Source organism: Clarias gariepinus, chromosome 11 (genome assembly GCF_024256425.1).
Source record: "Clarias gariepinus isolate MV-2021 ecotype Netherlands chromosome 11, CGAR_prim_01v2, whole genome shotgun sequence".
Taxonomy (NCBI): domain Eukaryota; kingdom Metazoa; phylum Chordata; class Actinopteri; order Siluriformes; family Clariidae; genus Clarias; species Clarias gariepinus.
In genome coordinates, this window is record NC_071110.1 from 30,977,023 (window position 1) to 30,998,229 (window position 21,207).

The following is a 21,207-nucleotide window of genomic DNA, read 5'->3' on the forward strand; positions in this document are numbered from 1 at the left end:
AATTATTATTGTTATTATTAACATAGCAATCAATTTACTTTTATTTAGTATATGTAGTATTTATTATCTAAAAATTATTTCATATTTCCTTCTGAACATAACAAATTATTATTAGTAGTAGTAGTAGTAGCTAGTAGTAGTATTGTTATTATTCTAGCAATTAATTTACATTTATTTAGTATATGGAGTTTTTATTATTACATTTTACTTAATATTTCTGAACATACACTAAACATTATTGTTCTTACTCTGCTCAAAAAATGAACAAGGCAGGTTGTGCACTTTACATAATTATTTTTAGTATACTCATAATAATTGTATTTGTTGACTTAAAATGTTTTTTTCGATTAAGGTTGACGTAATTATGTCTCAACTTGACCTTACAAATTCCTAATACGTTGTTTAATCACAAACCATTCATGTTAAGTCAACATTTCATACATACAGCAGGGGGCAGTAGCGAGACGCCAGCTGTCATGAAACGCTAATGAAACAGAAGAGCAAGACGAATCAAAACTACACCTGCGCAAAGTTAACTGACTCTCTGACTGCGCGCGTGACCGTAAAGTTGAAAAAGTTTGGGGGGTGGGTTTTTTTACTAAAGTCATTTGTGTGCAATTTGTTGACAAATTAAAGTTAATTTAACCTAACTAATAAAAATGTAATTTAATGAAAGCATTCTGTTTTAATTAATTAAGCCTAAATTAAATGTTTTGTTGTAAAATAATTATTTTACTTTGAATAAACAAATATGTAATATGCAACTTCTAAACAATTTAGTTTTGTCCATACAACATGACTGACTCTTGTTAAACTCGAATTTCATTTGGCTTTAATTAAAAATATTATTTTTCCCTAAAACAACTCCTTGAAATTTCATAATTAATTCTCGTGGAACCTGTTGACAAATAAATAAATAAATAAATAAACCAAACGTTTAATTTTTTTTTTTTGAGTGTATTATGATAGCAATCAATTTACTTTCCTTTAGTATTTTAATTATTTTTATAATTAGGGCATCTGACATAAAACGTTTGCCAAATCAATGATGCGAATCAAAAATAGTATTTTAATTATTTTTATTATTATAACATGATAAAATAATGTATTGTTTATTTTTTTCTCTGTTTTAACTATGACGACACATTAAAAAAAAAGTATTATTATTTTTATTGTTATTTAGCGTTTTATTTCTAATCAACAGCTGCATTATAGTCCGAGACGCTGCTTTATAAAACTGGTCGATCATCCCCTGACCAATCAGAAAGCAGAATCCATTGTAGACCGTTAACAGGGCGTGGTTTCAGACACTTAATATCATTCTGCACTATAAACAACCTGTCGTGTGGTTTAGGAGGGATTATTTACTCCATATAGAGTTAATTGTATAGAAATGAAGTCGGATTTAAAAGTGAACATGAAGTAAACAATGCTGAGCGGTGACGCGAACCACTGACGTGTGCGGGGTTCGGCTCTGATCTCACCGCATCATCTCTCTCTCTCTCTCTGTCTTTTGTCTCGACTCGCAGCATCATCGCAGTGTGATGGCGGAGTGATTTGCGCCCAGCCCGAGAGAGAGAGAGAGAGAGAGGAGCCGCTCCTGACGCTGAGATTCACCAGACAAAACACAAGACAAAGGACCAGAGCGCATCCCATTACATCACCGAGCCCGCATCATCCTGACGGTTATTTATTTGTTTTTATTTTATAAAAACAATATTATTATTATTATTTTCTCTAGATGCCCGGTCATTGATCGGAGCGGGTGCAGAGGGAGTGCGCGCGCTGAGGGTGTGATGTGATCAGAGGGAGCGCGAGACCGACGCCGCCGCCATGGCCGCGGATGTTCAGGCGGATGTCGCGACGGATGTGGCGGCGGACGCGGGAGCCCCCGGCGGCGGCGCGGACCGGTACGAGGAGTACGAGTGCAAGATCTGTTACAACTACTTCGACCTGGACCGGCGCGCGCCCAAGATCCTCGAGTGCCTGCACACGTTCTGCGAGGAGTGCCTGCACGCGCTGCACCTGCGCGAGGAGCGGCCGTGGCGCGTCACGTGCCCCGTGTGCCGCCACCGCACGCCCGTGCCGGACTACCGCATCCGCAACCTGCCGAACAACACCAAGGTCACGGAGGAATTCCCGCTGCGCGTGGACGCGCGCGCCGACCCCGTGCCGCAGGACGCGCTGCCGCCGCACCCGCCGCCGCTCCATCCGGCGCTCGCGGCCCTGCGGCGCAACGACGACGCCTCCTCCCCCTCGAGCGCGTCCGGCCCGGGCCGCCTCGCTCCCGCGCACGCGCACGCCACGCCGTCCACCACGGCGTCCACGGCCACCATGACGCTCTCGCAGGACTCGGTGGCGTCGCGCCGCGAGACCTGCCACGAGGGCTGCTGCAGGCGGCTCGCGCTCACCGCCGGCTGCGCGTGCGTCGCGTTCTCGTTCGTCGCCATGCTCGCGCTGCTCTTCGCCGGCCTCGTGTTCGTGCACGGCAACTCCGGCGACCGGCCGCCGTCTCCCGCCGGGCCCGTGTGCCTGTCGGTCGCGAGCGTCCTCGCCATGGTGGCCGTGGTGGTCACGTGGCTCCTCTGCTGGCTCAAATACAGACCGGAGCACGAGACGACCGGCCGCGCCTCGGCCACGAGCAACAGCAGGAGAAACGCCTGAGTGTGTGTGTGTGTGTGTGTGTGTGTGTTAATGTCGCTCACTGTGTATTATAATCCTGTCCTCCCTATGCACTGACAATCTCTTTCTCTCCTTTTCCACACACACACACACACACACACAGTGTTTTCCTCCTCAGTAATCTAGGACAGGTTCCTCCTTTCACACATCTGGATTAAATTAATCTGATCAATTAGACCAATAAGACCAAGAATTCATTCAGAAATTAATCAATCACACTGATGATCCAAGATGTTTAAAGTCTCTCTGAAATACAGAAGGATAAAAATTTAACAAAGCATTTTTTTGTCCGAGTTAGCAAGCTGTAGCTTTGTGCTTCCTGTCATTAAACATCCTGCAGTCTCACCTTGGACAGGTTCAAATCCACACACAGGTTATGTTGTTGGTCTTTCAGCTGCTCGGGATGAGGGGTCGCCTCAGAGGACCATCCGATCCGCACACAACTGGATGCCCTTCCTGACGCAACCCTCCCATTTGTTTTTTGATCCATGCCTGGGACCGGCTCTGCAACTAGTTTAAGCATTCCGTATAAATTGGACTCCGGGCCTTCAATGTGGTGGTTAAATCTAACACTATTTTAAAAAGATTTATGCCGAAAAATAAATACATTTCCGCCCACCCTGTTCCACCCAAAAACTAACTGTGGTTATACAGAGGAGTCTGATTCAACTGTGGCAAAGTAGCTTTGTGTAAAACAGTGTTGTTTTAAATATACTTGCACTAAGACTGCGCTAGTATTTAGCTAGCCGAGTGGCAGTTTACGACAGCTATGTAGAAGTAAAAACCTTATATTCTTTACATTATTTGCATAAAAAAAATACTAATTAAAAAAAGGATTATTACTATTGTTATTAAGGCATGGTTGTGTCGCTCCTCCAAAGTTGTTTAAAATTGACCTTTTAAAGATTCTCTTCTTTTCGACTTTTTCTACAGGTCTTGTTTTATTCAGTGATGATTATTTATACGTTTAGGATCTGAATCGTTCATCACCACTTGGACCACTCTAGCGCTCGTACACGCTTCCGGTCTCGGCTTTAATATCGAACAGTCACCTTTTTAAATGCCACACAGGGAAAGCGTAGAATGTTTTTCCTATTGTTTAACCCTTTAATGTCTACGACAGTACAGATTTATTAACTCTATATTTTATTGTGTGCAATAATAGTTGCCTGTTTTTTAGAGCCGTAGAGATTTTATTCGATTATTCCTAATCTTTCCACAGATGGATTAGAAATTCTGTCCATTCTACTGACTAGAAAAATGATGCAACACCTAATGTGACAATCTAGAGCTGAATCTCTGACCTTGACATGGGACTGACTTAAACACTAAAATGTTTTTTTTTTTTTACACTTTTCTTTTTCATTAAACATGAACGCTAGCACTATTAGTCTTGTTTTTAGCTTCATGCTATTAAGGCTTACTTATTCATGTTTTTAGGTTTCAATCTTTGAATTTCAACTACAAAAAAAAAGAAAAAAATTTAAAAAAACGACTGTATCTTTTAATTCCTCCTCAGCCGAGTCAGTGTTCGGCAACATGACATCTAATCAACACGGCTGCTCAGAGCATCAACACGGCACTTCTTACTTTTAAATAAATGACACTGTACTGTATATACACACAATAGCGTTAAATCAGTTATATGGATGTATTCACATATTAAATCTTTATCGATAATTAGCCAGCTGGCTCGTTGTTTGCGAAAGACAAATGTCTGGTGTATGCGTCTGTGTTTTATTGTTTGGTTTTCAGGATCTGATGTCCCACTTCACAGTTATGATTCTGACTCTGACCAGGCAGTTATGAAAGAATGAATGTTGTCAAATGCGTCAATGCTGTTATTGCGACATGCTCATGAACGACATCTTTGCTTATCAAAACTTCATATCTGACCATTTCCTGTATCGGTTTAGTACACCTTATCTATTCATATTCATAATTCCTACCGGTCGATAGTTGCGATTAAGGTGATCAAGGGTACGTTTAAATTCAGCATCGATGATGCAAGTGTGATGGTTTTGGGGCCAAATTGTTTTCTAACCATACACTAAACCTAAAACTAATAATAGCCCTCTCTCTCTCTCACACACACACACACACACACACGCGCGCACCAGAGATTCCATTAAGACTTTATTCTATTTTAATGCACTACAACGGTTATTAAATAAAACACAGTCTGTAGTGCACTATATGTGGGATTCAGCTCTGGTGAACACACTTTCAATAACTGCCTTTCTCCTAAACCATGTACAGTATTTCTCTCTCTCTTTTTCTCCATCTCTCCCTCTCTTACACACACACTTAACACTGGTCATACACATATCCAGTCTGCTCCAGTATAATCTGCCTTACTGTGTGTTCTGTAGAGATTAGATTTTGTGTGTATATACGTGTGAGAGAGAGCGAGAGAGTGTGAAAGCGCGGATGTGTGTGTCGTCCTTGTGTATGTATTGACATGGAAATAATTTCCTCTGTTTATATGCCTGAACGTCAAGACAATTAAAATACCATATATACAAACATCTTATTTTTGGGGGTCATTCCTAAATACATGACGAGCGCGTGAGTATGGGGGTGTCAATACTTTGCGCAGAGGCTGCAGCGAGTGATCGGACATGCTTAGTGGCATATAGATTATGACTATTAAGCGTAGGGATGAGAAAGGTGTGCAAACTGATGACTGTAAATATTGTAAACTTTAAGAACAGTAATTAGTGTGTTTGCTCTTGCTCGCCCTCTAGTGGAGAGGTCAGGTTGTTGAAAAAATGTGCTAGATATTAGAAAGTTCAGCTCACTGTTATTTTTCTATATAATCCTCTGCCACACTAATGTACTTATCCCAGAGTTTCACTAGTGCATGGACACCATAAAAAGTTCTCAGTATGCTGGAGCCATGATCGGAAATGCTGGCCTCCCAGGAACTCCTTTAATGGCCCAAACATGTGGAAATGCCTTTTCAGACATATGGCCTTCTTCACAAAGTGCGGACATTTCAATCACCAAAAGTCTCGTCATCATACTGTGCTCAAAGTCCACTGTAAATTTCAATCACTCTTACGCTTTCAATCACCAAAAATTTCATCATAAGTCCCTGTTTGACTTGAATGGCCCTCTTAGAACGAGTGTTTTATTTCCCCCATTATAAGGAGCTAATTAAGCACTTCATACATGCTATTTAATGATTACACAAAGTAAGACAGAAATAAAAGTCAATCAATAGAAAAATATTTTACTAAAACAAACAGTGAGACGCTTTTACAGTCAGAACTCCAAAAATATACAAATCCTCCAAAACAGGAACAGAACATTGTGAACGTCTTTTTCATGCTGCGTTAAAAATCAGCCCAGAATCTGAAACCACACCCTCCCTCTGATGATGCATGATGGGTATTCTGCAGGAATTATGGGATGTCGTTGCTCCCTCATTATAGCATGACTAACAAAAAAAAAAAATGTTTTAGACAAAGCTGAGTGCGTAAAATTTTATCGCGTTGAATTTCACTTAACGTCAGGTGAAAATCAGATTTTAGAATAAAATGAAAAACTGCACAGCAAGACACCAAGAACCAACAATCAGATCAAACGAACAGTCCTGAGCTCAGAACAACAGCTTTTATTAGTTTGTTATTATTCTGAAATCAAACTTCTACAAACAGGAAATTCTGGAGTTTATAAAAAATTGAGTAACCTTCATGAAATTTGTGGACGGTGACGTTTTCTTTGAAATGTCTTTTGTCGAAAATATTTTTTTAATTTCTGGAATTATTACTATTATTATTAATAACAAAGTTTTAGTATATATTTTTGAAAGGTTTAATAACATTTTGGAAAATTCCCATGTTTTCATTAGTTTAGAAAAAAATAGTTGAAAAAAATACTTGGACTTCTTTAAAGATTTAGTTATTTTTTGTAAATCTGAAGATTTTTTACTATTTTTTTTTTGTTGTTTTTACATTTTTGATAGTTACTTTTGTTAGGTTTAGCAATTATATTTTTTTAAATGTAGAATTTGTAAAAATAAATTATTTTGTGAACATTTTAGTAATTTAGGTTTGTGTTTTTTCATCTTTATTTTGTAATGGTGGGGTTTAAATTTCATTTTCTAGCCTTTTTTTTTTTTAAGTGAGTTTTTGCTAATCTTTGATATTTGAGGACTTTTGCTTGTTTTTTGGAGGATCAGTTTCTGAATTGTCCGTGACCCCAGGGACCTCCTCTGCCCCATCCCCTGGGCCTAAATGGAGGCTCGGGTCCGAACCACTCGGGCGGTCCTCTGGGAGGTCCGTTGTTCCTGAAGGGTCTCCCGGTCCAGTGCTCAGCTTCCATGACGCCTGGGTGTGGGAAATCTTCGGCGGGACCCTTCGGATTTGGCAGGGGCAACCTGATCCGGATCATGGGAGCCCTGGGGACGTTATGAAGAGGCAGACTGGGGGGAGGATGTGGGATGTTGGGAAACGGAGGTATAAATGAAGGAACAGGAGGAGGATTTTGAAGTAACGGTCCGGTCTGGATGCGGGGTCTGCTGATGGAGTTTTCTGAAGGCGGCTCCACGGTGTCAGCTGGGTTTAAAACAAAACCAGAAGAAATTGACATTTCTAAAATGTACATATCACATAAGATTTAAACACTTTCATAAATAATGGCACCAAACCGTACGGTTCCTCATTCCTGGGTGATACCAGTTCTACAGATATAACGTTATAATATCGATATCCTGAAGAAGCTTTCCTGAGATCCTGTGTATGTCGGTGAGAGGGGACTTTATTAACCATCCCAGCCTTTAGGGGTTTAGGACCGTCTACTGATGTGTGTTGGTGTGTGTTCTCATTGGTTCTAATCTCATTTCTCTTGGACATGATGCAGATTTTTTAGCTGGGAAAAGTGTGGGAAGTAAGCAGTCCAGAGATAACGTGACTGTAGATGATGTTCTCGAGCTGTCACAGGTACAGGGTGGTTTACAAGTGTGTCTGCAAATCTGAAGGCTTTTTGTTTCGATGTGTGTGTTTGAGGTGGGTGTGAGGGGACGGGTGTGAGGGATGGAATCTTAGGGAATGTTTAAACATTTTTTTTAGAAAATCCAAAAATTAAGGGGTTTTGAACATTTTTGAAGTATCATGTGTGAAATTTTTAATTCACTACAGCTTTGTTGGAAGAGAACCAGAACAAGGTTGATTACTCAAGGACTCGCAATTTGTTTGAATTTATTTGCTTCATAATGATTTTAATTTATATCAATTGTCTATTTTTATGATGCACTCAATTTCTACATGATCATGACGGAATAATTGGAAAAACACACATTAATGTGAGATTTTTCGTTCTAACTCGAAGCTCTCGTACCTGGCAGGGGGTTTATGCGCTCGATGCCAGACTCGGAGCTTACAGCATTCATCTGAAACAACAAAAAACACACACAGTTTTATTTACATAGAGAACCTTACAGCAGAATACAGTAGAACACAGGAAATAACAACATGACAGAGTTTAGGTTGATAAAATAGGGGGAAAAAATGGAGGTTAAGAGTTTGCCACAGACGTCACAGCACAATGCGAATAAGAAAGCTTTTGTTCATCTTTAGACAGGAAATGATGTGTATATTAAACAGGACTGTGTAAGGAATCAGCAGAATCAGAACAAAGTGAGGCACGGCCAAAGACAAAGCTTAGAATTTCTGTAACAAATGTTAAAAGTTGTCAAATTCTCGTACTAAATGAATTTTATATATATTTATAGTGAGTGAAGACTTTAAGGACAGTCCGATGATGAGACTCGTTTCCGTGAGTGAAACACCTGATCCTTAAAAAGTGACAAATGATTTGTCACAAACTTGCAGAAGAGACGCACCAGTCTTTGTGAACTGTACACACACTCTTTCACTAACACCACTTGCACATTACAGCAAGTCAGCTGGGAATTGTTGCCATGTCCCCCTGGGAAGCCGGCGTTTCAGACGTGATTTAGACACAATCGTGGATCATGCCTTCCTAAAAGGAGAGTTTACTCTCAGTTCTGTGTTCTGTTATTCTGCATTAAACGATCCTCATATATCTGCAGCAGTGATGATTTGTTATTCTGTATTACCAGAAAATGTTTTGATTTTAAATAATCTCCAGCGTACACTAACCTTTTGGTCTATTAAATTCTAACAATTTAAAGTAAAAAACAAAACAAAAAAAACGCATGTCTTATGCAACATTGCCCGACGACTTCTTTAGAAATCACGTTCACGCTTCAAGGTTTGCATGCATGCCGCGTCCAAGTTGTGTTCATGAGGTAAGCAGGCTGTACAGTACCTGTGCTATGAGCTTCTTCACTTCATAGCAATACTGTGATAAATAAAGTAATGAAAACAATCCTTCCATACACACACACACACACACACATCTTCACCTTGATTGATTTGTACATTTAAATAGGATTTACCTGAGGTTTTCTACATTTCTTTTATTTAAGAGAAGTTAAAATATAGCGCAATGTTTTTGCATATAGAAACATCCCTCCACCATGAAGAAAAACAAAACAAAACCACCAGATATGACAGTTTTCGGTAGAAATGAACACCATAGTGTGTAAAGCTAATTCAGGAAGAATAGGTCCAATATAAGGCTTTATCACAGCATGTACAGTATATGAACAAAACACTAGAATTAAACCATGCCCCAAAGTAAAAATTTAATTTAATACCTTTTATTATTTACATAATGGACCTGCTATTAGAATTCACCACAACGGTCACTTCCGTCGCTTCCTCCATTTACATTGGGAATCATACCTGATACCTGAATCGTTACAAGTAAATATGCACTTTTCCCCTCAATTGAAGCAGTGTGGTTAAAAATAATCTCTCTTGACAATAAGTATAATGAATAATTCCAATTGTACAGCGCTGGGCAAAAGTCCTTTGCACGGGTTGTTTATGCAACAACCTCCTCAGCAGCGACCTCATTTCCCCTCTCGTCTGTTCCAAACCCTCAGCATTCAGCTTCAGCAGTATAACTAATCACTGGCCCGATCATCTGTCAGCATCTGCACCTGTTTCTCGCTGAGTCAGGACTTAAGTTAGATGGTTTTTTTTATACTTGAATGGTTCATAGGTCACTGAGTTGCTTAACAAATCAAAAACATTTATATTTGTCTGAGGTGCTGCTCAGGTACACCAGCTTGACTGAAAATGAGAGACAAAAAAGTCTTTCAGGAAGCCTGGAGAACATGTACAAAAATGACACCAGGCATGATCAATCAATGTTCAATTTACTTAATTTTTGCATACAGTCATCAACAAATAAACCTAAAAAAAAAAAAGAGAAAGATTTTTGGTAATATAAAAAAATACTTAATTACATAGCTGTTAATGTTTTATTTATCTTTGTTTTAACTTCATTGAAATATATTTATAGAAGATAAAGTACCAACACATTACCTTGCAGCGTACAGTATATACTTAAACAAATGACTTTAATGGTTCGGACCCAGGGGTCGTAGGTGAATCTTTAAGGGAATCTTTTACTTTTAGCAAGAAAGTCTTACTGTTTTACCGCGGTCTGTTCAACAATGTGATCTGAAGTAAAGCTTGATCTTCAGGAAAGATGTTATCCTGGACAGTGGTCATTTTCAAAGAACAAAATCCAACATGGCCGACAACTAGGTCATGACTTGAGCGGATATAACGTCACAGGTGTTTCAGAATACCAGCCGTTGGGTGCCTATAGTCAAGTGTCCATTATTATGTTGGTTATTATTTTTTTCCCCAGACATGATTCTTGATTCCGTTGTATTACACGAACGTCCCCAACCACCGGGCCGTGAACCGGTACCGAGCCGCACAGAAAGGATTAAAAATGTATATTTGACTTTTTTTGCATTTTATTGACTATCAGAGTTTGCAGAGGGTTTAATTTAGAAAAATCAGATCGTCTCCCATTCTCTTCCGTCTGCACATCGCGTCATATGATTCACACGCTCCGAGCCCGCTCCATATAATAAATGTAAGATTGTAATTGCTATGTCAAGAGTTTAATCGTGAAACTAAAAACCTCTCGGATATACTAATCTAGTCATGGGAACTGTCCGGATGAACATTCCTCCATGTTAGGAGAACGTCAAGTTAAATTCTTGAATGGTTGTAGCTGCTGTAACCAAATCACGTCTTACAAGACCTTCAGCTTCAACCCTTCAGTAGTGTAATGTCGGGTTACCACAGGTCACAAACCTGCAGATGTTATAGAAACACAGTTGTAATGTTTACCATTAAAAGAATATTAAATTCAGACAGAAATGGAAGTGCAGATATTAGCAATCCACTACGAGGCAGGTGTGTGTTTGAGTGTGTTAGTGTGAGTTCCTACAGGTACTAAGGAGACACCTTATATTTACAAATCCGGTAAAATGACTCTTAACATGATCACATGACTTTATTGTTTTTAGTCTACATTCCACCCTGGGTCTCTGTAACCTGAACATGGGAGCGCCGAGGGACAAAAGTGGTGAAAAAAAAAGAAAAAAAAAAAAAGAGTCAAAACTCCTGCGTCTATTCTGAGGGATGTAACCTCATGCGAATGCGAAGCTAGAAATGCCATGGAAATCGATAGAAACCAGAACAATTGTCCCTGAATTGCGGGTTGGGAAGATAATTTCTGTGGTCGGTGTGGTCACAGTTTGATCATGTGATTACGCCATTAAACACACCACTAGCTGCACCGTTTAATACGAGTTTGGTTGTTAACTTCCTGGTGAAACTAAAAAAAAAAAAAAACCTGCAAATGTGATTGCTGGATATTGTGTGCATCCTACTTTCTAAATTAACACTTTGTCCACAGGTTAAAATTTGTCAATTTTTGTTTATAATAACAAATGGCATTATAATTTTTTTAGTATATTCTTAGACTTAACCTAAAAACAAACAACGAGGGCTGTTCTTATTCTCACTCCTTCACTAGCATTTCTACTGTAGAAAACTTACTCCTGGTCCTGGAGATGACTGTCCAACATTATTGAGTAGAAAACTTCAGTGTCAGCGATTATAAGTTTTTCCTTGAAGGATGTAAAATATTTGTGAGGATTCAATTACTAGAAGCATCAAATTCCAATAAACACATGGTTGTGAATGACGGGAACGATAAGATCATACTACGAGAATGACAACTTGTTTGAAGGAGCGCGTTAATATAAACAAGAGGCGACATAGACAGTCATGTAGAGCGCCAAATGCCAGGTGTACTGCTGCACTTCGGCTGTTATATGAATAAAAATTTTTTCCTTCTTTGGCTCCAACATTTACATTCCAGATAAAACAAACTTTATTTCTCAGCTGCCCCAGTGTTTTCGTTAGTATCGCTGCAATGTGCATCAGCTGCCAAAATCTGAGTGGACTCTGATTGTGAGAACATGTGTCACACTTTGACCACAGAGTTCCCTCTGCGTAGTATGTAGATGACTCACCTCGCTTCTGAACCATGTGTAACAATGTTTTTCTTCTTTTTAATTCAGAAAGACAGGACTGTAGGTTTTATCACAAGCTGTTTTGCTGAAAGTGTAACAGCTTCCATTTGATTCTTTGATTTTGCATCAGAAACGCAGTTCAGCATCAGGTGTTTAGAAATAAACTAATCTTGCATCGGTGCAAGATTATTGCCTTTAAATTCAGTAGCGTTTTGGTTGTCCAGCTGTTTGCCACATGTACTAATCGTTTTTTCCCCCATTTTTTTTAGTGCAGTAGTAATATCCCTGTGTAACAAAATATTATGCTCCCAAAATCTAAATGCACCATCACATCTGCTTCTAGAGTCATACAAGAGCAAAAAAAAAAAAAGTTTTGATTTTATTTTAAAACCATTTTCAGCAAAATTGTAGGCAAGATTTAAAAGAAAATTTTTGGAGTAACTTGGCTCTTTTATAGCTGTAACTGTAAGTTCCATCACTGACCTGTTTAAGTCAGAATTGCGGTGAGAATCGATGCAATTACTGGCCTCGGGCAGCATCAGACTGAGGACCAAACCTGGGGGAATGATATCGTCTCTTTTGCTACGGATACTGAAACCATTAGTACCATCTGATATCTTAATCAGTCTTATACTTGTTTTCTTTAAAATCACAACTTGCACAAAAGCATGGTTTTTACATGAAATCATTTACACTGAAAATATAACCAAGTATAACTATGGCAAAATTAATTCCTAAATTTATACAATGAAAAAAAAATCTAGGTGAATATTTTTATCACCAAAATCCATATTTTCCATAACTTAATGTCATCCTTGCTATTTTTTTTCTATTTAGATTGATGACCTTTGATTAAAAAAAGTTTTAAAAAGCACCAATCCACTTTTAGTTTTGTTTTTTATGATTGTACGTGTTAAATTAGTATGAATGTTATAAATATCTAAATCTTCAGACATTCGTATTTTTAGCTTAAAAAAACTCAACTGTGTGACTATATCTTTAGTATATGTATTTAAAACTTGTGCAACTCATTATCTAATTAACTAGTATTTAACTTAATATAACTAATATTCGAATAAAATCTGGAAATTTAATCTTGCAATTTAAGCAAAAAAAAAAAAGGGGAGAAAATTCAAATAAATACAGTGCATCCGGAAAGTATTCACAGCGCATCATTTTTTCCACCTTTTGTTGTCACAGCCTGATTCTAAAATTGATTAAATAAATTTTTTTCCTCAGAATTTTACACACAAACACCCCATAATGACAACATGAAAAAGTTTACTTGAGAATTTTGCTAATTTATTACAAAAAAAAAAAATTTGAGAACGCACATGTACATAAGTATTTACAGTCTTTCCCATAAAGCTCAAAATTGAGCTCAGGCGCATCCCGTTTCCCCTGATCATCCTGTTTCACCTGATCATCATTGAGATGTTTCTGCAGCTTAATTGGAGTCCACCTGTGGTAAATTCAGTTGATTGGACATGATTTGGAAAGGCACACTCCTGTCTATATAAGGTCCCAGTTGACAGTTCATGTCAGAGCACAAAACAAGCATGAAGCAGCAATATGGTAGAGCCTCAGGCCTATATGGTAGAGTGACCAGAGAGTCTCATCAGACCTGAGAATTTTGTTTCTCATGGTCTAAGAGTCCTTTAGGTGCCTTTTGGCAAACTCCAGACAGGCTGCCGTGTGCCTTTTACTGAGGAGTGGCTTCCATCTGGCCACTCTACCATATCTATATCCACCAATCCACCTGATTGGTGGATCGCTGCAGAGATGGTTCTCCTTCTGGAAGGTAACCCTCTGGAGCTCTGACAAAGTGACCATCGGGTTCTTGGTCACCTCCCTGACTAAGGCCCTTCTACCCCGATCGCTCAGTTTAGATGGCCGGCCAGCTCTAGGAAGAGTCCTGGTGGTTTCGAACTTCTTTCACTTACGGATGATGGAGGCCACTGTGCTCATTGGGACCTTCAAAGTGGCAGAAATTCTTCTGTAACCTTCCCCAGATTTGTGCCTCAAGACAATCCTGTCTTGAACGTCTACAGACAATTCCTTTGACTTTATTCTTAGTTTGTGCCCTGACATAAACTGCCAACTGTGGGACCTTATATGGACAGGTGTGTGCCTTTCCAAATCATGTCCAATCAACTGAATTTACCACAAGTGGACTCCAATTAAGCTGCAGAAACATCTCAATATTGATCAGAGGAAACAGGATGCGTCTGAGCTCAATTTTAAGCTTTATGGCAAAGGTTGTGAATACTTGTGCTTTCTCAGATTTTTTGTTTTTAATAAATTAGCAAAAATCATTGTCATTATGGAGTGTTGTGTGTAGAATTCTGGGGGGAAAAATGAATTTAATCCATTTTAGAATAAGGCTGTGACACAAAATGTGGAAAAGTGATGCGCTGTGAATACTTTCAGGATGCGCTGTATATAAAAGGACATTGATCATGGTTACCAGATCCGCACTGTGTGCGATCCAAGCCTGTAACTGATCTGCTTCTATAGAAAATAATCAACGACATTGTGACTAATCAGAATCATGCTTCCACTCACTCTCCCTGTTTAACCAGCAGATCAAGAAAAGATTCATGGCTTGATGTGCTCATAGTCCCACCATGGCAACTGGGAGTAATTGATTCAAACTTGAAAATCCACCATACACCGTTGGAAGTTGAGCATGAATTCTATTCTATAAAAACTATTTGTCTTTTTCCTATCTTTCAATTACTGACATTTAATTTGAGTAAACTGTTTCAGGTCAGTTAGGATCACTAGTATATTTTTAAAAAGGGAAATGTCAGAATAATAGAGAAAATCTGTGTCAACTTTTATTTCTTTCATTACATTCCCAGATGGTCAGGAGTTTACATGCACTTAATATTGGTGATATTGGATGAATTGTTTAACTTGGGTCAAATAGTGGTGGTCACCTTTCACAAACATCCAGAATTTTAGCCCATTCTTTCGGACAGAACTGGGGTTATTTAAAAATTTTTTACTGGATTGAGGTCAGGGCCACTCCAATATCTCAACTTTGTTGTCCTTGACAACTTTGGAAGTATGTTTGTAGTCATTGTACATTTGGAAGATACATTTGTGACCTAGCTTTAACTTCCTGTCTGATGTCTTGAGATGTTGCTTCAACATATCCACAAAATCTTCCTTCCTCATGATGCCATGTTTTGTGAAAGTGCACCCGTCCCTCCTGGAGTAAAGCCCCTCTCCCCACAACATAGGATGGTGTTCTTTGGCTTGCAAGTCTCTTCAAGAGACTTTCTCTCCAGACATAACAATGGTCTTTATGGCCAGAAAGTTCACTTTTTGTTTCATTAAACCAGAAGACATTTCTCCAAAAAGTAACATCTTTGTCTCCATGTGCAGCTGCAAACTGTAGTCTGGCTCTTTTGGCAGCTTTGGAGCAGCGGTTTCAGATTTTATCGATATCTGTCTCGTTTTACTGTGGATATGGATAATTTTGTACCTTTTTCTTGCAATGTCTTCACAAAGTCTGTTGTTCTGGAATTGATTTTTACTTTTTGTACCAAAGTATACGTCTCCTTCCTTGAGCGGTATGATGGTGGCTCGGTCCCATGGTTTTCATACCTGCGTAATATTGTTTGTACAGAGGAACTTTGTACCATCAGGAATTTTAAAACTGTTCCCAAGGATGAACCAGACATGTGAAGGTCCACAGTTTTTTCCCCTGAGATCTTGGCAGATTTTCTTTGATTGTCCCGTGATGTCAAAGAAGGTAGGCCTTAAAATACATCCACAGGAACACCTTCAATTGACTCAAATAATGTTGATTAGCCAAATCAGCAGCTTCTAAAGCCATGACATTTTTTCCCCAAGCTGCTTAAAGGCACAGTCAACTGATTGTATGTAAACGTCTGACCTGTTGAAATTGTGATAGTACATTATAAGTTAAGATAGATGTCCTAACACTTACCAAAACTAGGCTATAATTTGTTAACATAAAAAAATCAGTTTTAATGACTTTAACCAAAATAGTGCATGCAAACTTCCAACTTGCATATATACTAGTTATACATATTCATAAATATAAATTACAATTACTAAACAAGCTAAAAAAGTTAGCCAAATACCTTACTTACATCTTAACTGTGTAGTTTAGTTAATATTACACAAAGATGTAAACATTGTAAGTCCGGTAAGCATGTTTGAGCTAGAAGACTTATATTTAGTAAAAGTTTTAGATGGGGTGATCATTTTTTTTTTTACGCTGCTCCGAAAACAGATTAAGAGTCCTAATAAACAACGAGAGCTGAGAATAGCAAGGAAGAAAAGTTTTACCTGTTGATTCCGGCGTGCAGGTTGTGGTGAGAAAAACTGAAAGCGTCAGATCGAAAGTTCAAAATCTTGACAATGCTACAGTCATCCGTGTGGCCTGGAGTCCACTCTCTGGATAGGATTTAACTTTCTTCTCTTCACTCGGTGCAACACTAACCAATCTCGCTGGTGTCTTTGAGCACACGTATGCGGTAGAGGGCAGGCGGCAGTTTGTGTTGTAGCTCACAAGAAGAATTTATTTCTAACGTATTTCTAAACAATGGCCATTTAAACATGAATAAAGATGTGCACATTATATTTTAACATCCTTCCTTCTTGTTATTGTAACAAGATCTTATTTTAATGGTGGACCTTTAGCTGTGATGGAAGTAACTTACAACTCGCTTCTCATCGTTGTAGTTGTTCTAGCATCAACTAAAACCTGCTCCACACATGTGCATAACTTTAGATTTCATATAATACTCATACAAATAAGTCTCAGTCTTTATTGTGCCCAAGCTGGGATACATTAATAATTAGGAAATTTTATGTTAACTCAAAAACCTTGCTACTTACTAACATCGCTGGTAAATTAATGAACACCTTCACTGATTAATGAGAACAGATGTTGAAAATTCCTTTGTCATCAGACAACAGCTAATTCCTTAGCTCTGATCCTTATCAGATACTTCCACTTCATTGAGTCAGCTCGAGAAAAGCACCAAGCATTATTGCAAAAAGCTTATGCAGAATACATAGCTTTTTTTCAAAACATGACAATGTCAACAACTACTCAAATCCTTCTTGATGACAAAAATCCGTCTCTCTACAAAATTTTCATTTGATTAATGTGAAGGCTACATCTGTACTTAAACTAGAGCAATAATGACTGATTTTTAAATTAAGACACTCAAGTCTGTGTCTCTAAAGTGTAATGTTATTTATTAGAGACATGTTCAGGGTTTGAGAGGAAAGTAAAGTAAAAATAGAATTGTTTCTTACTCTTTTTTCCACAAACATGCATATCAGAGCAGGGTTTTGGGGACTTCATTTCATCAAGGGTTTCTATCATACAGTGAGACGGAGGATGTTATACTGTACATACTGCTATAAAACCTCTTTTGATAAGACATCATAGATCAAGAAAAAAAATATATATATCTCTGGCTTACCAACGCTCTGGTTCCTTCAGGAACTTGGTGAGAAAAATCCTGAGTGTTGCACGTCCACAGCGTTTTGATTAAATGCCTCTGAACCTTCGCTTCTTATCCCGGATGTCCCATGCGTTTCTTCGAATTTAAACCAGCACCTGGCGTTTTTTATATCCGTATCGATCGCACCCAAGCTCCAGCTCTGTCATTCATATTACAGGTCAACCCTTAACAAAATTTATAATCCACCTAAAATGTTGTTAGCCTCTTGGTGGAGGGAGGGTGCACCTGTACCAGATCAGCAATTGTGCGATGATGTAGTTAATCAAGGAAAAGTAGTTAATAAAAATTGGTAAAAAGAAAAAAAAAATTAAATAATTAATTTAAAAATCCACTTTAAAACAACCTGTGTAATCTATGATGATTATTTTTTTCTTAACATGTTGGTCTAATTTCAGTTTGGTTAATAGGCTCTTGCATTACCCACAATGTTGTTCTTCTTGTAAATGGTAAGTGGGATTTTGTCTGGCACTGCCTAAATTACATTATCTTCCAAAGCATCGACTTTCCATCATATTAATCGTTACTCAGCCAAGTCTTTCGTGAAACTTCGCACCATGGAACTGCACTCATTTAATTCATACATGTGATGATATTATGTGATAGTATTGTTTATTTGTGACAGCGAAGTTTGAATCTTAGTCTGCTTCTTTATTAAGCTTATTTTATGTTGCTGTAAAGAAAAACCAAAAAGTTGTGACTGACGTGCACAACTGAAACTGAACTGAGGCTGAAAAATATGTTGTAAAAGCAAAAACATTATAAGACCTCTCCATTTGTCACAGCTTCCTGCATTACCTTTATTGCTTAAACATCAACTCTACGTTGCTGAATTCATTCAACTTACCCAGAAGACCCAAAAGCTACTTAGTTTATTGATGTTTCTACTGAACAGGGTGGATCGATGGTTACGGTGTTGGACGGTGAACCAGAAGGTGCCCAGTTCGCCACTGTTGATTCAAGCAAGGTGTTTCACCAGCAAGCACTCAAATACAATTGATGTCGAGTTGGCAACCCAACCCTAGATGGAACCATCCATCTAATTAAGCTTAAACAAAATTACACCATCATGTTTCATGTTCAGCCTCTGTACGTTGCCTCCCAACATGACAGATTTTTAGCAACATGACTCAGTGGAGCAGGTGAAGGGGAAATTAAGCAGTGTTTTTTTTGCTGCATAGTGGGCTTTGGTTGAAGCACAAACTGATAGTTGATGGTTTGTTTCCATGGAAATACATTGTCCACTATAAAATATACATATTTTAAGTGTGTGCTTGTATAGGGAAATGGATATCAATCTTGCAAGTCGTACTGCAAACCGATTGCCTTCTTTCTTAACATAAGCACTATAGGACTAGAACAATAGTTCTCCAGCGTGAAAGGTGTGTGGTTACCTTTCCATCACAAGTTCCCTAAAGCCAAAATATCGGACATCTTTCATCAGGCATCAGTGATTAAAAAATCCATGGGTTACAAACATCCCTTTGGAAAACTTTCATGGCCTGTTGTAGAAAATGTTTCGAGTTTTTTGACTAGGATGTTTACCGATGACCTAGAAAAATGTCATTAGTGCTCCTTTAGTAGGTATATAGTTTTTATGGTCTCATTTTTCACATACCAACAAGGCTGGCTCAATTTAAGGAAAACTGGATATTTGACTTATTGCGCATCAACAATGGTATATCATATTTACAGCTTTCAAACTATATCAAATTCCTAATAAATTATTTTGAAGAAGACCATGCTGTATTTATTTCAGTTTATAACGTTATAATGTGGAAGAATGTCAACTACCCAAAAGTTTGTCCAGGTTACTAAATACGTTCTTCTGTGAAGCCAGGACAACTTCACCTTGTTTAAAAAAAAACAAAAAAACACCACATGATGTCCTCCCTTTGTCAGACGTTTGAGGTGGAAAACAGTGAATTACAAAGTCGCTGAAACTACACACACAGCTGCTGTTACAGAAAATTATTTTAAAACATGACACAAATACGCAACACAATTAAATGATCTGATGCTAGAAGCTGCACTGGTGACTCGGTCATGAACCGGACATGTCCTTTTATTAGAAAAGTGCAAAAATATAAATATATGAGAGCACATCTTCTGGTGTGATCTAACCATGAACGAATATCCGAGATTGTGTTGCTTCGAAAGTAGCAGAACGGACAAAGACGGGAAACTTACCTGCAAAATTTTATAACATATTTCTCGTCTTTATTCTGTTTCTTCAACTGGCAATAAATGCATTCAAAAATTAAGCAGACCGGGAACTGTATTCCACATATCCATGTGCCGGGTATTAGGCATTTTACAACCTTCAGGATTATAGTAGGAGTGGGGAAATTTACAATAAACTCAAAATCCCTACTACGTGCTAGTGATTTAACATAAAACAGCTTGGTGATAATCAGATTATTTCATCTTTAAAAAGAATACAAAAACATCTAATTGTACAAGCTCTTAAGTACAAAAATGTCAAGTTTCAGCTTCTGTAGTGAAAACAGTAGTCAGAACAACAGAAAACATTATGCCAAAAGGGTTCAATTTTCAATATTTTCACTAGTACAAATAAAGTAGAAATGATGATAGTTGAAGACATTGTATTTAAACACGTGTAATAAATTTGCTTTTCGGTCCCTTTTTTTTCAACAAAATCAACTTTTGTGGATTTTGTCATGTAATACCAGACTTTTTAAAAAATCGGAAATGTTTTTGTACTTACTTAATAATGGTCATTAAATAAAAGAAAAAAAAATCTATCACAAACCAAAAACATAAGGTTCCTAAGACTTGCTCAGCACATGTTTGTATTTGGACTGGCTGTCAGTCATTTTATAGACACTCCCACAATTCCCCGTTCACCTCCTATTTTATAAAGGTAGGTTGCATGTCTAAACATGGCTTTTAAGCAGTTAAATATCCAAATGTGTGCTTAAAAGTGAGGAGCAAGGTGGTCCATGCTAAAGGTCAACTCCAGACAGCATGCTAACTAAGCGGTTAAAAATAACTACATAGCTAATTATTACTCCAACCACTACTTAGAATAGTAGGAGAATTTGTAAATTTTACAATTAAAAGTTACAATAGTTTGAATATGTGGATATTTTTGTAACATTAATGCTCATTATATACAACTGAATTTTTTTAACCAAAGTAGCATATTTAAGAAATGTTAATGTAAAAATCCTAGGGTGTACTAAATTTCTAAGAGGTCTTTATAACAGGAAAAGTTTGCAAGATGTGTAAAGTCCACCACTGACTCAGTCATGTTTTTTTGATATCACATACTTTAAGACAACTCAATCTTTCCACTCGAATGATTACAAGGTTAAAGACAGAAATTCTGCCATAGACAAATGGTGTTTGCTATCAGTTTGTTGTTCTAGATAAAAAGTTGTCTAAGGCCATTTTATTTTAGAAAACGTAACTGTGTATTGAATAGGCTGCTTCTTCCAACTGCAAGAAGTTTTCTTTGATTATTTCAATAAAAAGAAACCCACCTGCTTGAAAATTCCAGCGAATTTCCTCTGAAAATGTTGGTGATCTCTTGTAGTCAAGTGATGA

The 21,207-nt window shown here is 38.0% G+C and overlaps 2 protein-coding genes across 2 annotated transcripts in view; one reads left to right on the top strand and one right to left on the bottom strand.

The window, feature by feature from the left end:
• Positions 1-1,545: 1,545 nt before the first annotated feature.
• Positions 1,546-2,671, top strand: LOC128533551 (RING finger protein 222). Its single transcript, XM_053507836.1, has one exon. The coding sequence runs from the start codon at positions 1,834-1,836 to the stop codon at positions 2,662-2,664; it is 831 nt and encodes a 276-aa protein (XP_053363811.1). The 5' UTR covers positions 1,546-1,833; the 3' UTR covers positions 2,665-2,671.
• A 3,966-nt stretch (positions 2,672-6,637) lies between these two features.
• The window catches only part of scaf4b (SR-related CTD-associated factor 4b), a 31,724-nt gene continuing 17,154 nt past the window's right edge, over positions 6,638-21,207 (bottom strand). Inside the window, exons 17-18 of the mRNA XM_053507724.1 lie at positions 8,026-8,077; positions 6,638-7,244 (exon numbers count right to left, since the gene is read on the bottom strand). Of these exons, the coding sequence (XP_053363699.1) occupies positions 6,865-7,244; positions 8,026-8,077 (432 nt within the window). The 3' untranslated portion in view covers positions 6,638-6,864. The remainder of the gene's footprint in view (positions 7,245-8,025; positions 8,078-21,207) is intronic.